The sequence below is a fragment of the Sinocyclocheilus grahami genome, unplaced genomic scaffold (genome assembly GCF_001515645.1).
Source record: "Sinocyclocheilus grahami isolate Dianchi unplaced genomic scaffold, SAMN03320097.WGS_v1.1 scaffold9.1, whole genome shotgun sequence".
NCBI classification, from domain to species: domain Eukaryota; kingdom Metazoa; phylum Chordata; class Actinopteri; order Cypriniformes; family Cyprinidae; genus Sinocyclocheilus; species Sinocyclocheilus grahami.
In genome coordinates, this window is record NW_015505188.1 from 3,358,585 (window position 1) to 3,371,524 (window position 12,940).

General features: G+C 34.9%; 1 protein-coding gene across 1 annotated transcript in view; it reads right to left on the reverse strand.

Moving 5' to 3' along the window:
- LOC107592624 (sodium bicarbonate cotransporter 3-like) overlaps window positions 1-12,940 on the reverse strand; it is a 43,413-nt gene that overhangs the window by 2,139 nt on the left and 28,334 nt on the right. The window contains exons 10-23 of the mRNA XM_016282166.1: window positions 11,176-11,365; window positions 10,714-10,942; window positions 10,521-10,596; window positions 7,664-7,691; window positions 7,473-7,578; window positions 6,883-7,044; window positions 6,698-6,811; window positions 5,191-5,352; window positions 4,859-5,110; window positions 4,281-4,349; window positions 3,975-4,148; window positions 3,360-3,491; window positions 3,139-3,233; window positions 304-411 (exon numbers count right to left, since the gene is read on the reverse strand). Of these exons, the coding sequence (XP_016137652.1) occupies window positions 304-411; window positions 3,139-3,233; window positions 3,360-3,491; window positions 3,975-4,148; window positions 4,281-4,349; window positions 4,859-5,110; window positions 5,191-5,352; window positions 6,698-6,811; window positions 6,883-7,044; window positions 7,473-7,578; window positions 7,664-7,691; window positions 10,521-10,596; window positions 10,714-10,942; window positions 11,176-11,365 (1,897 nt within the window). The remainder of the gene's footprint in view (window positions 1-303; window positions 412-3,138; window positions 3,234-3,359; window positions 3,492-3,974; window positions 4,149-4,280; window positions 4,350-4,858; window positions 5,111-5,190; window positions 5,353-6,697; window positions 6,812-6,882; window positions 7,045-7,472; window positions 7,579-7,663; window positions 7,692-10,520; window positions 10,597-10,713; window positions 10,943-11,175; window positions 11,366-12,940) is intronic.

Genomic DNA, 12,940 nt, shown 5'->3' on the forward strand with positions numbered 1-12,940 from the left:
ATATATATATATATATATATATATATATATATATAAAAAAATTTATTCTGACATGAAGCACTTAATACAAATAGTTAATTGGGCATCATTTGCAATAAATAAACTATTCATAAACACAGTCTTGCATAAGTAGTTGCACTGAATCAAATTTAACAATATACATTAAAATGAAAACTTGGACAAACAGGCTGGTTAAAATCTACCGTTCTGCTGTACAGCTTTACATCTATGCAGGAAAACAGGCTGTGCGTTGAAGCAGTGAGAGGAAAAACAGGTACGAGGTTAGAGGAACAATGGCTATACCTGGCACTAGGTTTCAATACTTTGGCACTGTCAGAGCTCATGGCAACAGCTCTCCACACAGCAGTTTTGGCCATCTCATCAGATATGTTAACCACAGAGGGGTCAGTGCTGCAGAAAAGACACATCAGAGCACTTACAGCTGGTCGCCCACACTTTAACACACTCATTTCACTTCCTGTTCACCAGCACTGTGCTTGATAGCCATTTGATTAATAAAGCAAGGAAATCACATCAGAAGAGCCTAGGACAACCCTTCCCAGCGCAGACCCTGTGTGTTATATCAGAGGTGAGCATTTAATGTTGTTGTGATGATGTTCTTGAGCAATATGTCATGTTAGCAATCAAAGCAAAGGTCTACTTGCTCCCTTGCTGAAAGCTAAACATCAACCTTATGGAATTGTTTTTCTTCTATAAGACCCCTCTAGATAAGATAAAGTAACTATGAAATGAACACTAAGCAGATCTGAGACCAATTGGACCAAACTTCCCAAACAAGAACAACAAAATCAATCCTTGAACTCTCAAAGCAAAATTATATTCACAGTGCAACCTATAACTAAAGGAGTGGTTTAAAAATTTGAGGTTGGTAAGATTTTGTTGAACGTTTTTGAGAGAAGTCTCTTGCTCATTAAGGCTGTATTTATTTGATCAAAAATACAATAATAATGTAAACAGTAGTACTATTGTGAAATATTATTGCAATTTAAAATAACTTTTCTATTTAGTATTTTCTAAAATGCAATTTATTTCTATGATGGCAAAGCTGAATCTGCTTTTTTAGACCTTTTTCAAGACCTGCACAAATAAAAGTAATACCATATGAGCAGGGTAGGGCAATGGTAACATATTAAACTGTAAAATGACTGTAAAAAGCATGAAAGTTTTATAAAATGACAAAATTCACATTTCAGCCTTTAAACCATTTTTAAGTCAAAAGTATCATTTATTATTTGAATTTAAACAATTATTATCAATCAATTATACTAATTAAATAGCATTATACAGTATAATTAAACATTAAATAAAATATTTTACTGCCTTAATTACATAGATTTTTATAAAGTAAACATGCAGAGTTGTAAATATGAACTGGTGGATCAACAAGAAAATAATGCAGTGTAAAAATATGGGTCGATTTTCCCATTGGTCTGCACAAAAACAGCAGACTGACTTTTTGAAACTTTTTGAAGACCTTTTATGGCCTTAAATTTGATCCAACTAAATTTAAGACAATGAGCAGGGTAAGGCAATGGTAACATATTAAACTGTAAAATGACTGTAAAAAGCATGAAAGTTTTATAAAATGACAAAATTCACATTTCAGCCTTTAAACCATTTTTAAGTCAAAAGTATCATTTATTATTTGAATTTAAACAATTATTATCAATCAATTATACTAATTAAATAGCATTATACAGTATAATTAAACATTAAATAAAATATTTTACTGCCTTAATTACATAGATTTTTATAAAGTAAACATGCAGAGTTGTAAATATGAACTGGTGGATCAACAAGAAAATAATGCAGTGTAAAAATATGGGTCGATTTTCCAATTGGTCTGCACAAAAACAGCAGACTGACTTTTTGAAAATGTCAATTAATTCTCTGCCAGCATGTGGCGCTTTTCAGTGGCAGAAATGTAGCCGTTTCCACGGTAACGGCAGAACACAAAGCAGTGCAGCACCGGACTTTGAAACATGCAGCGCTCATATAATGAAATCATTTAATGAAATCATAGCCTTTTGAAGTTTAATCATCACATTAACCCATATCGCAATTATTATCTTTCCGTCCCCAAATTTAAGACCTCTTGAAAGCATAATTAAGACTGTCTTGTACCATTTAAGACCTTTTATGGCCTTAAATTTGATCCAACTAAATTTAAGACTTTGTAAGGACCGTGGAAACCCTGAACATTCTTCTTTCTGACCCAAAACTTTTTAACAGTAATGTAGGTCTAAATTTTGTATAATCATCATGGTCAAAACAACAACTGGTTTGAGCACATATCTGAGATAAGATACAATAAATAAGGATTAATCGTGTTGTGTAATTATATAAAATACCTAATACCACATAATTGCACAACTGACCAATAAAAATTAATAATGTGGATTACTCGATATAAAAAATTGAAATAACTTGTCTTCAACTGTCATTTGAATACTAAATGAGCCACTGCTGTAATATTAATGCATCTGATGTTAATGTAATGAGACTTAGCACTCTGACATGAGTAAAATGCTCTTGAAGCCTAACAAGTGTACTGGTCAATGAAACAGCTGTCTGTCAATGTGATGGCCCTGGTTAATTTGTTTAGATATTACTGAGCTTTGGTTTACACATGAAATGTCGATTACCAAACATACAATGTAAATCATGAGCAGCAATCATCATCTGAAGCTGTTCTGCATTGGGAAACGATGAGTGGAATGAGGTGCATCAGTAGCTTCCCACCGCTGTTAACCAATGCAGAGCTGTTAGAGGAAGATTTAGACTCTTAACAACGCACTCACACCATGATGTGTAAAATACTCTGCGTTAATTAAACGTAAGTGATGATTAATAGCTGTAAAGAGAAAGTATGTGGTAACCAGAACTCAAGCAGGCCTGCAAGTAGACAAAAGACCAACCACTCTGCCCGTGTCTTCCTCGTATGAGGTGTCGGAGACTACGCTGTCAGATCTGTTTCAAAAGAAACAGGCCAAAACTTACTGAATGAGCCCTTGAATGAGGCCAACGCAGGGTGTTTAAAAGAAACCCACAGCAAAGAAATGCCTTAGCTGCAGTATGTAAGACATCCTGTGAAATCTAAGCGTAACTTTCACCAACCTGATTTTAAGGCTCTTCACAGGAATTTCCAGGTGGTCACCATTATCATAGGGGACCTCCATTCCACTTTCAGCCTCCATCATGCGCTGTGCTTCCTGGTTACACACATCAAGAGGTCTCTTTTTTTATCAAGAGAAGATAAATGTTAAATGCCTATGAAGAGGTACAGGACAGCTATCTTTAAAATTTCAGTGTGCAAGATCCACATCCTGAACAAGTACCTCTTTTGCCTTTTTCTTTTTGTCGTCTTCCTTTTTCTTCTTGCTTTCTGGCATTAAGTCATCCAACCAGCTAAGCTCCCTCTTCAAAAAGCAGAAATCCAGAAGCTTCCTCACAAATACCAGAGCAAGAACCTACAGAAGGCAAATACAAGACCTGAGTAAAAAACGTACTAATGGCTGATGAGCAGTACAATCTGAATGAAGAATTAATAAAAAAAAATATATATATATATTTTCTAAATGTAATCTACGAGCATGCAGAGACAGAATCAAATTTCTGTGCTAAATTCTCTCGCTGTGATAAATTTACTTATGTAGCAAGTGCATAATAAATTTGCTTAATTTTTTTTTTAATTAAGAAAGCTGCACAAATAATATGCAATAATGAGGTTATGTAAAGAAAAAAAAAGCAAGAAATGGTTTGAATATCGGTCAGTGTTTCAGTTAATGCAACATCTGAAATGGTGATTTATATTTTGTGCAGGTAAGCGTGATCTAATCACACTGGAGACACATTAGAATTAAGGTGTAAATGCAATTCGGCTAAAAAATATCAAATACACAAAACACTTCTTAATACCAGGTGTAAAGGGGAACTATGAATTTTAAACATACCATCATAGGGAATACCACCGCGGCAGCAGACGCTTTGATGACCCACAGCAGCACCAGGCAGGTGAGCTGAACTATTGTGAATATGTGAACCTTCCACAGCGGCACATATCGCAGGTAGATCAAGTCAGGCTGGTGCTTTGCAGGCATCCCAAACAGCTTAATACGGTCAAAGAACTGCAGTGCAACCAATACACAAACAACATGACCACACATCCATCATAGCCTTTGTTTCAGCTGCATGCATAAATAAGACGTGCATCAATCCTGTAATTAAATAAAGTACTGTGAATATGAAAGTGTGCTAACCTGTATGCCTTTGAGTGAGGAAACACCCATGTAGAGGAACACTCCATACAACACGGGCATTGGGATAAACTATAGAGAAATTAGAAAAAAATAATTTCCAGACATATGGAAATAATAGTCTTTATAATTAATTTAGCAATGGAAGAGTTTACTGAACCTTTAGACAAAATATATAAAATAAAAATGGCAAATGTTTTATTTTGTATTAGTTATAATTTTTGATGCATCAGGCTTCTACAGCTCACATAGCATGATTTGGTAGAATTTGGAGGAAAAAACATTTTCAGAGGCCCTAACTAAAATATGCAATTTATATACATTTATAAATATTTACATTGGCAAAAAGAAGAAATTCTGATAGCTTGAAAAGTAAATCACTGTGATCACTGTGAATGGCATTTCAGACGACTTTAAATTTGATACTTTTTAACATGATTTTTTCTGAGAGAAAAAAAAACATGTATGGATAATCAAGTAAACCAAAGTTGCTTCAGTTCAGTTAGTGTTCATCTTGAAATATTAGCAAAATAACATTTAAATTTATTGCAATTTTTTCTGCACTATAAACAGAGGCATACCTTTAGAATAGATGTCATGAAGACAGACAGACCCATAAGCACAAAGATCATGAACCCAGTAACCCTCTGCTCACGAATACCCAAAAACTTGGGCTGCTCTCCCGGGGCCGAGCACTCCGACTCCACCTTCAAACTGTTGACATGAGAGATGGAGAGGACGGTGGCAGCGACAAACCAGGGCAAGCCCATCACAGAACACACACCGAGCATCACAGCCACCACCAGAAGGTCAAGATGATACCCACAGCCTTTCTGCACAGATTCAAGAACAGATTCATGAGCACCAGGACCACTGCAGTGCTCTGACAGACAGGATCAGACGCTGAACTGACCTTGAGCTTGTGTTCTTTACGGTTGATGATGACAGCAGTGATCTGCTGATCCATGAAGATGAGGATGGTGCACAGGAGGGCAGGAATGGCTGCTGCAAACAGCGTCCATGTGGGGTTATCGCCCAGAGGAGAGATCAGCCAGCCCCGGCTCTTAGAGGTGGGCTATTGGACAGAAGAAAAACACTTTACATTAATGTTCTTCCCTTTATAATAAACATAAAATGTGATTTATTAGGGATGCACAATTTTTGTGTCATATCAGTTATCAGTCTAAATTAGAGAATGCTTTATTTATTGGTATCTGTATTGTAATTTCTCCTATTTTTACATTTAGACCACCTTTGCCATTATCTAATGTTCAAATAAAACTATTCTTTAAAAACACAGTTTAATAACACTTAAACATAATCTTTTGCAAACATTATACTGTTGTGATGCCTAAATTCACATGTGGCATTTAAAACGACTGATTTTAGTTTTTAATTTCAACTTATTTAGACAAAATCATACTGGTCGTGGGTGCATCCCTTTACAATAAGAATTTACAATAGGAATGAATGCTTTAGAGTCACCAAAGCCAAAACAAACAGCATCTAAGAAGCACATGCTGTACAATACTGCAAAAAAAGTTTAGGGTTGGTGCGATATTTTTAGTTTTTTTTTTTTTTTTTTAAAGAAGTCTCACCAAGGCTGCATTTATTTGATCAGAAATACGACAAAAACAGAATTATTGTGAAATATTTAGTGTCAAACAATCTTTCAGAAATCACTCAAATATATTGCTTTGTTGCTCAAGAAACATTTCTTATTAATATCAAGTTGAAAACAGTTCTGCTGCTTTTTGTGGAAACTGGTGCATTTTTTCAGGATCCTTTGATGAATAGCAAGTTCAAATGAAGAGCATTTATTTGAAATTCAAATAGCTTTTGTAACTTTATAAATCTCTTTTCAGTCACTTTTATTCAATTTAATGTGTCCTAGCTGAATAAAAGTATTAATTTCCTAAATTTCAAACATTTGAACAGTATTAAACTTTTGAGCATTACTGATAAATGGCAATACTTGAATAAAACTGCAGCACCTGGTTCTTAGGCTTTGTAAAAAAATTAAGTTGGACAAGAGAGGTTAAATCAACAGTCAAAGCTCAGCAGGATAACAGAAAACAGAAACCGCTGGAGTGGTTTAGAGTCAACTAAACCCTGCTAAGCGTGTTTTCTGTTTATTATGGATTATTTACAACAAAGTTTTGCCTCCATTCACATGATGATACACTCATTTCAACTGTTTTAGAAGATATAAAGCTATGCAAGTAAGTGTTCTGAGAAATACTATTCCAACTTTTCTTTGTAAAATAACTATTGGCCAAATTTAGAAGAGTGGAAACAAAGGTCAAAAGTCCAAAAACCCTAAAACCAGCCAAACATCTTTTGTTCAATCTAGTTTAACAACTCATCAAATTAAGATAAAAAAAAAACAAATTAATAATAGAAAATGACATTTATAGTACCTCAAAGGTATCTGGGACGTGTAGTTTAGGAGAGGGGACGCCCACCAAGTAATCAACCAAGACCATAATCATGATGGTTAGAAAAACTGCAAAGTCACTGATTGAAGAGCGGACCTGGAGAACAGAAACTAAATGTTAGAGTAAATAACACTATCAGCACATGATCTGCACATGACTCTACTGACCTTAGTGGGGAAATAGTGCTTGGTCTTGAACTGTTTGAGGAAGGATGACAGGAAGAAAGTGGTGAAGAACAGAATGACAGACCAGAACAATACGTCAGGGATGTACGGGCCATTATGCCCGCAAGCAGGACCCACAAACTCGCCATGGAGTTTCTTGCAATTCTTTAAAAAGAGAGAAAAAATAGCAAGTAATAATTAAAGATATTTGATTTATTTGATATGGATACAAGTGCAACTAAAACTTATTTTAAAAAATATATATATTCTAAAAGATTTTTAAACATGTCAAGCTTTGATACAAAAAAAACAACAGAACAAAAAAAAAAAAGATTTTACTTTTGTTAAAGGTTCCATAGGCATTTGATTTAGAAAAAAAATATGCTGTTAAGAAGTTGTTTCTTTATCATTTACTGATAAACCATAGTCCGACACCTTAACACCTTTCATACTGCCCTTATTCTGACTGTTCACTTTATTCTGATGTCTTTTCAAATTGGACAGATAAAATGAAATTAATGTGTAATGCCTTTAATCGTACTTCTCCTCATTATGTTAACTTTGGCAGCATTATTAAAGAAAGAAATGCTTACTGGCACATCAAGCTCACTCCAGTTAATGATCTCAGGATTAAAATCTGACTGATTCCATGCTTGTACCATCTTCTCTGTGATATTGGATGGAGGTGAACACTGACATCTAAGAAAAAAAACATTTAACATATAATATAATAAACATACTGTATAACATAAAACAATAAACAACAAGGTAAATATTTCCTTACGTGTAAAATGTGAGGTTGTCCAAATTGTCTAATAATAATAATAATAATACACATTGTTGTATATACACAAGGTATATACAGGAATCATGGAGTTAAATTTAATAATACTCTTTCCATACATTTTAAGACTTCATCACCACTCCAAGTTTTAGCCGGTTACATCGGCGACACTTTAACTTACATTTACTATATATTGATTGTAAGATAGCACAACTACACAGACTTACTTTGTGATAACTCCTTATCAATACAACATAATTCAGAAGGGGGAACGAAGCACAAGATAATTAATTGAGTGACTAACCAATGCAACCCAAGAAACAAGAATTAGACCAATAAACAAAACAACTGACAAAACTTGAGGAGGGAAAATAAAGCTCTCAGAGCTAACGGCAATGAGTTCACACAGCATATTCAAAAGATGTATTTGTCACACCAACTCTTATAACTGTCTGCAAACCATAGCTCTTTTGTGGAACATTTCTCATGACAAACATTTTATTGATTACGGAGTGCTTGATTTGATGCAGACTTGATAGAGTGTCAGTACTGCACCTGATCGTGTCTGAATGATCATGGAAGGTAAAATAATAATAAAAAAAGTAAAAGTAAAAGAAAAGAAAAAAGAAGATTGTTCTCGTGAGTGCGGATCATAATTTCCTATACTAGGTAAAATAATGATCACAACTACTACATCATTTTAATTGTGCACCCCAAGCCCATGCCAGTAAAAAAAAAAAACAGCCCAAAGTAGCGCAATTACCATGTCCCAAATATAAAAATGTCATTTCCATCCATAAAATACATATTTTACAGTCATTGTTATGCACATTTATCATAAACACAGCTCAAATGCTTCCTACTAGTGTGGCCCAAAATATTTAGCACAGTTTTATTACAGGTAGAATGCAAAATGTTTCAGTACAAGCATTTCAACCAAATGTAATTTATGCAATATTTCAAACCCACTGGGGAAAATCAACCCATGGCAACAGTTTAAAAGCAGCCCAATTTCGTGGAAAACAACAACAACTCTGCATCCAACACGAGCTGCAGAAGTCAGATTTGACTGATCATGGGTCAAAAGCAAGGAGAGATAACTGACAAGATGTTGGAGGATTTGCTCCTCAACAGATCCTAAGCTCATTGACAAATATCTTTTATCGTAAGATGTGCTCTCTTTACACAGTGTGCACGCGATCGCGAAATCGAAAGTGAAAGTTAACTGCGACTGCGAGCGCTCATTCAAAAGGGATTTAAATACGCCACATATTGATAGCGGCGCCCTGATGCGCTAAAATTATATACAATATTAGAATGTTTGCGCGTCAGAAATTCAGCGAGAGCGGGATCAACAAGCCCCGCGCTATCACACAGCGGCGCAGTCAGTCATGAGCGCCGTAACAGATGACATCAAATCTTGTGGGATTCCATAAATTTACATTTACACTTAGTCATTTAGCAGACACTTTTATCCAAGGCAATTTACAAATGAGGACAATACAAGTAATCAAAACTAACAAAAGAGCAACAATATGTAAGTGCAAATGACAAGTCTTGGTTAGCCTAATGCAGAACACGTAGCAAGGTTTATATACAGTATATATATATATATATATATAGGCTACAATAAAGAAACAAGATAGAATAGAAAAAGAATAGGGAATGCTAGTTTTAGAGGGTCTCTTTTTTAACCAAAAATAAAACAAGTCAAAAGAGTAGAAAAGCATAGAGAATGCTAGTATTAGAGGGTCATTTTTTTTATAATAAATAAAAAGAAAACAAGTAGACAGAATAAAAAGAATAGAGAAATCTAGTGTTAGAGTCTCTTATTTTTTTTATGAAAACAAGCAGTTAGAGAATTAATAGAGAGTACAAGTGTTAAAGGGTCAAATGTTTTTTTTTAATAAAAAAGAAAACAAACAAATAAAAATATAATTACAATAGAGAGTACTAGAGTTAGAGGGCCAAATAAAGATGGAACAGATGCGTTTCTTGTAGATGGCTTAGGACTCAGCTGCTGGGATTGAGTTGGGCAGGTCATTCCACCAGGAGGGAACAGTTAATGTAAAAGTCTGAGAAAGTGATTTTGTGCCTCTTTGAGATGGCACAATAATACGCCATTCACTTGCAAAACACAAGCTTCTAGAGGACACATAACTCTGATGTAATGAATTTATGTAAAGGGGTGCAGAGCCAGTTGTGGTTTTGTAGGCAAACATTAATGCCTTGAATTTAATGCGAGCAGCTATTGCCAGTGCAAGTTGATGAACAGAGGTGTGACGTGCATTATTTTCGGCTCATTAAAGATTAATCTTGCTGCCGCGTTCTGAATTAATTGGTTTGATAGAACTGGCTGGAAGACCTGCCAAGAGAGCATTGCAATAGTCCAGCCTGGATAAAACAAGAGCTTGAACAAGGAGTTGTGTAGCACGTTCCGAAAGAAGAGGCCTGATCTTCCTAATGTTGTGTAAAGCAAATCTGTATAAACCTTCATAAAAGATATACAAATTTATATCTGAGATATAAAGTCATAATTGCATGATATAAGAAAAAAAAAGTCAGAATTGGGAGATAAAATGTTGCAATTAGCTTTTACATTTTTTTAATTATTAAATTATTTGCAAGATGTAAACATAAAAAATTATTTATGTCTTGCAATTCTCACTTTTTTCCTCATAATTGTGAGACAAAAAGTCACAATTACCTTCTATATTTTCAATCCCTTGGCAGATACGGGCTTCCAAAAGACACTGCTTTCAAAAACATTAATCTACAAAAAAATTCAACCCCAAACATTTAAACAGTAGTACATGTATAACACTTCTAAATGACAATATAAAATCCTCTCCCTCACCTGTTTGTCGAATATAAAGTTGCAATATTGAATCTGTGCTGATCTTTGTACTTAAAACTGATTCCAGATCCAATGCCTGAAAAAGTACAAAAAAAAATCCCATCAAGGTCAAGTGCAGAAAATGCAACCACAGAACACAACATCCATGTATTCAGTCTAATAACTGACTAGAATTAACTATAAGTAATGGCACAGTTGCACCATCAATCTGACGCTGAGGTAGTCCTGCGACAGGCAGCACATGCGGGGAACACATGATCGTATTCATGAGGGAAATCTCTAACTGCTCAAGCCCCGGGCCGAACATGGCAAACTGTGGCTCTGAAACCGGTACAAGGGACTGGAAGAAGGACGTCACAGATTCAAACACTCTGGGTTGGTGTTGCCATTGGTTTCGACAGGCTGGACAAACACGTAGATACCTGTGGGTGCCATGAGAATATTACAGTAAATATTAAGGGTTTATAAATACAGGCTAACAACCTTCATAGATATTAGTTATAAAGCACTTGTATTATTTTTCATTAAATAAAGTGTAATATAAATAATAATAAAATAAAAATTTCGCACCAAGAGCTGATTATTTCACTAAGAGCACCAAGAGCTGATTATTTCTGATACTGAAGTGTCATGTGGCGCAGCGTTACGTACTTACTCTGCCATATAATCCAGCTGCATCTCAGAGTCATCCAGCACAGCTGAGCCAGTGAGCTTGACCTGAGGCACTGATGAATGGTCAACTGACTGCCAGAGCGGCATATCACGCAACAGGAAGTACTTCCACAGGACAGGGTCTCGAACCATTGACCGCCAGTACGTACTGGTGCTTCCCAGTCTGCAGAGGTCTTGCGGAGACAGGAAGGTCATAATGAGAAACTGCATGTCAACCTGTGTGTTTGGGTAAGAAAGACAAAAAAATGTGTTTTGGAGAACCGTTCAAATGTTTGGGGTAACAGTAAAACAGTAATATTGCGAAAGATTATTGCAGATTTAAAAAACTGTTTTCGATTTTTTTAGTATATTTTAAAATGTAATTTATTCCAGGGATGGCAAAGCTGAATTTTTAGCAGCCATTACTCCTAAGATGATACTTCAGAAATCATTTTATGTTCGTTCTAATGTTCTTCGTTCTTTCTTCTGTGATATTTTTCAGGATTCTTTGATGAAAGTTAAAAAGAACACCGTTTATTTAAAATAGATATTTTTGTAACCTTATAAAATACCTTAATGTCACTTTTGATTAATGTAATGCATCCTTGCTGTAAAATTATTAATTTCTTAAAAAAACCTTACCGATTCCAATATTTTGAGCAGTAGTGTAAATAACACTAACACTAATTATTTAGAGACATTATCTGGTATTAGCATCTATACAGCTGCAGTTTAGTCGACATATGTAGGATATTGTATTTGTGTATGTACTGTATATGCAGGCTATGCTTGGCACCATACTGCTCTAATTACTGCAGAATAGTATGTATACTGTGCACAGTATATATTATATTATTAGTCCGGACTTTGGGACGTCCAGACTTTAGTTTTGCGTGTATAATAGTCTAACTCATAGTGTAAAATAGTCAAACTGATTGCTTTTAGATGGAAAAGCTGCCCATAACTCCTGGACTAGTATCTGTTTTCTTCGTAATAATAGCATAACGAAATACATTTGTCAAACAATCCAGTGTATCTGCCCTTCTGTTTTGGAAAGCGTGAAATTATTTTATAAAGCATTTTTGCAGAGGGGAGCAAAGTAGCCAATTACAGACATGTTTGTTGATTTCTACAACGCAATGGCCAATCAGATGTGTTTAGGTTGGAATCCACGCACTCACCCCTTTTTGTCCGGTGACGAGTTCTATCATGCTCTTAAACTTCATTAAAAAAAAAAAAGTTTCATTGTGTGGTCCCATTCATTGGTTAAAACGGAACTTTGTGAGATCGTGATGAATGAGTGACCATTTTTAATCAATTTAAAGGGAGCGCTCTTTCCATGCTGTACGCGATAATATATTCAGAATTTAAATAAAACGTGTGTTTTTCATGCTTGACAAGCGGCCACGTACAACACAGAGATAGCTAACTACTACACTATATAGAAAAAGATAATAGCCTAATTTCAGAAGTACAAAGTGATGTGATTCTGCAACTGAGCCTTGTCCAAAAGCAGGATTTAGGTAAGGAAACGGTTATTAATTATTTGTATTGGCTGCCATGCCAAATCATGAACCTGCTTGCTTTTATGTTTAATTTAAGTGTTTTTGTGAGTGTATATGCTTTAACAAATAATTTTAACATTTTACAATAAGGTTCCATTAATTAATGTTAGTTAATGTATTAAAGTGTATTAAAGTGTTAATTATTGTAAATTGTTACCCAAATAATGTATTTTGAGCATTCATTTGAAACTAAGTGCTACCCCC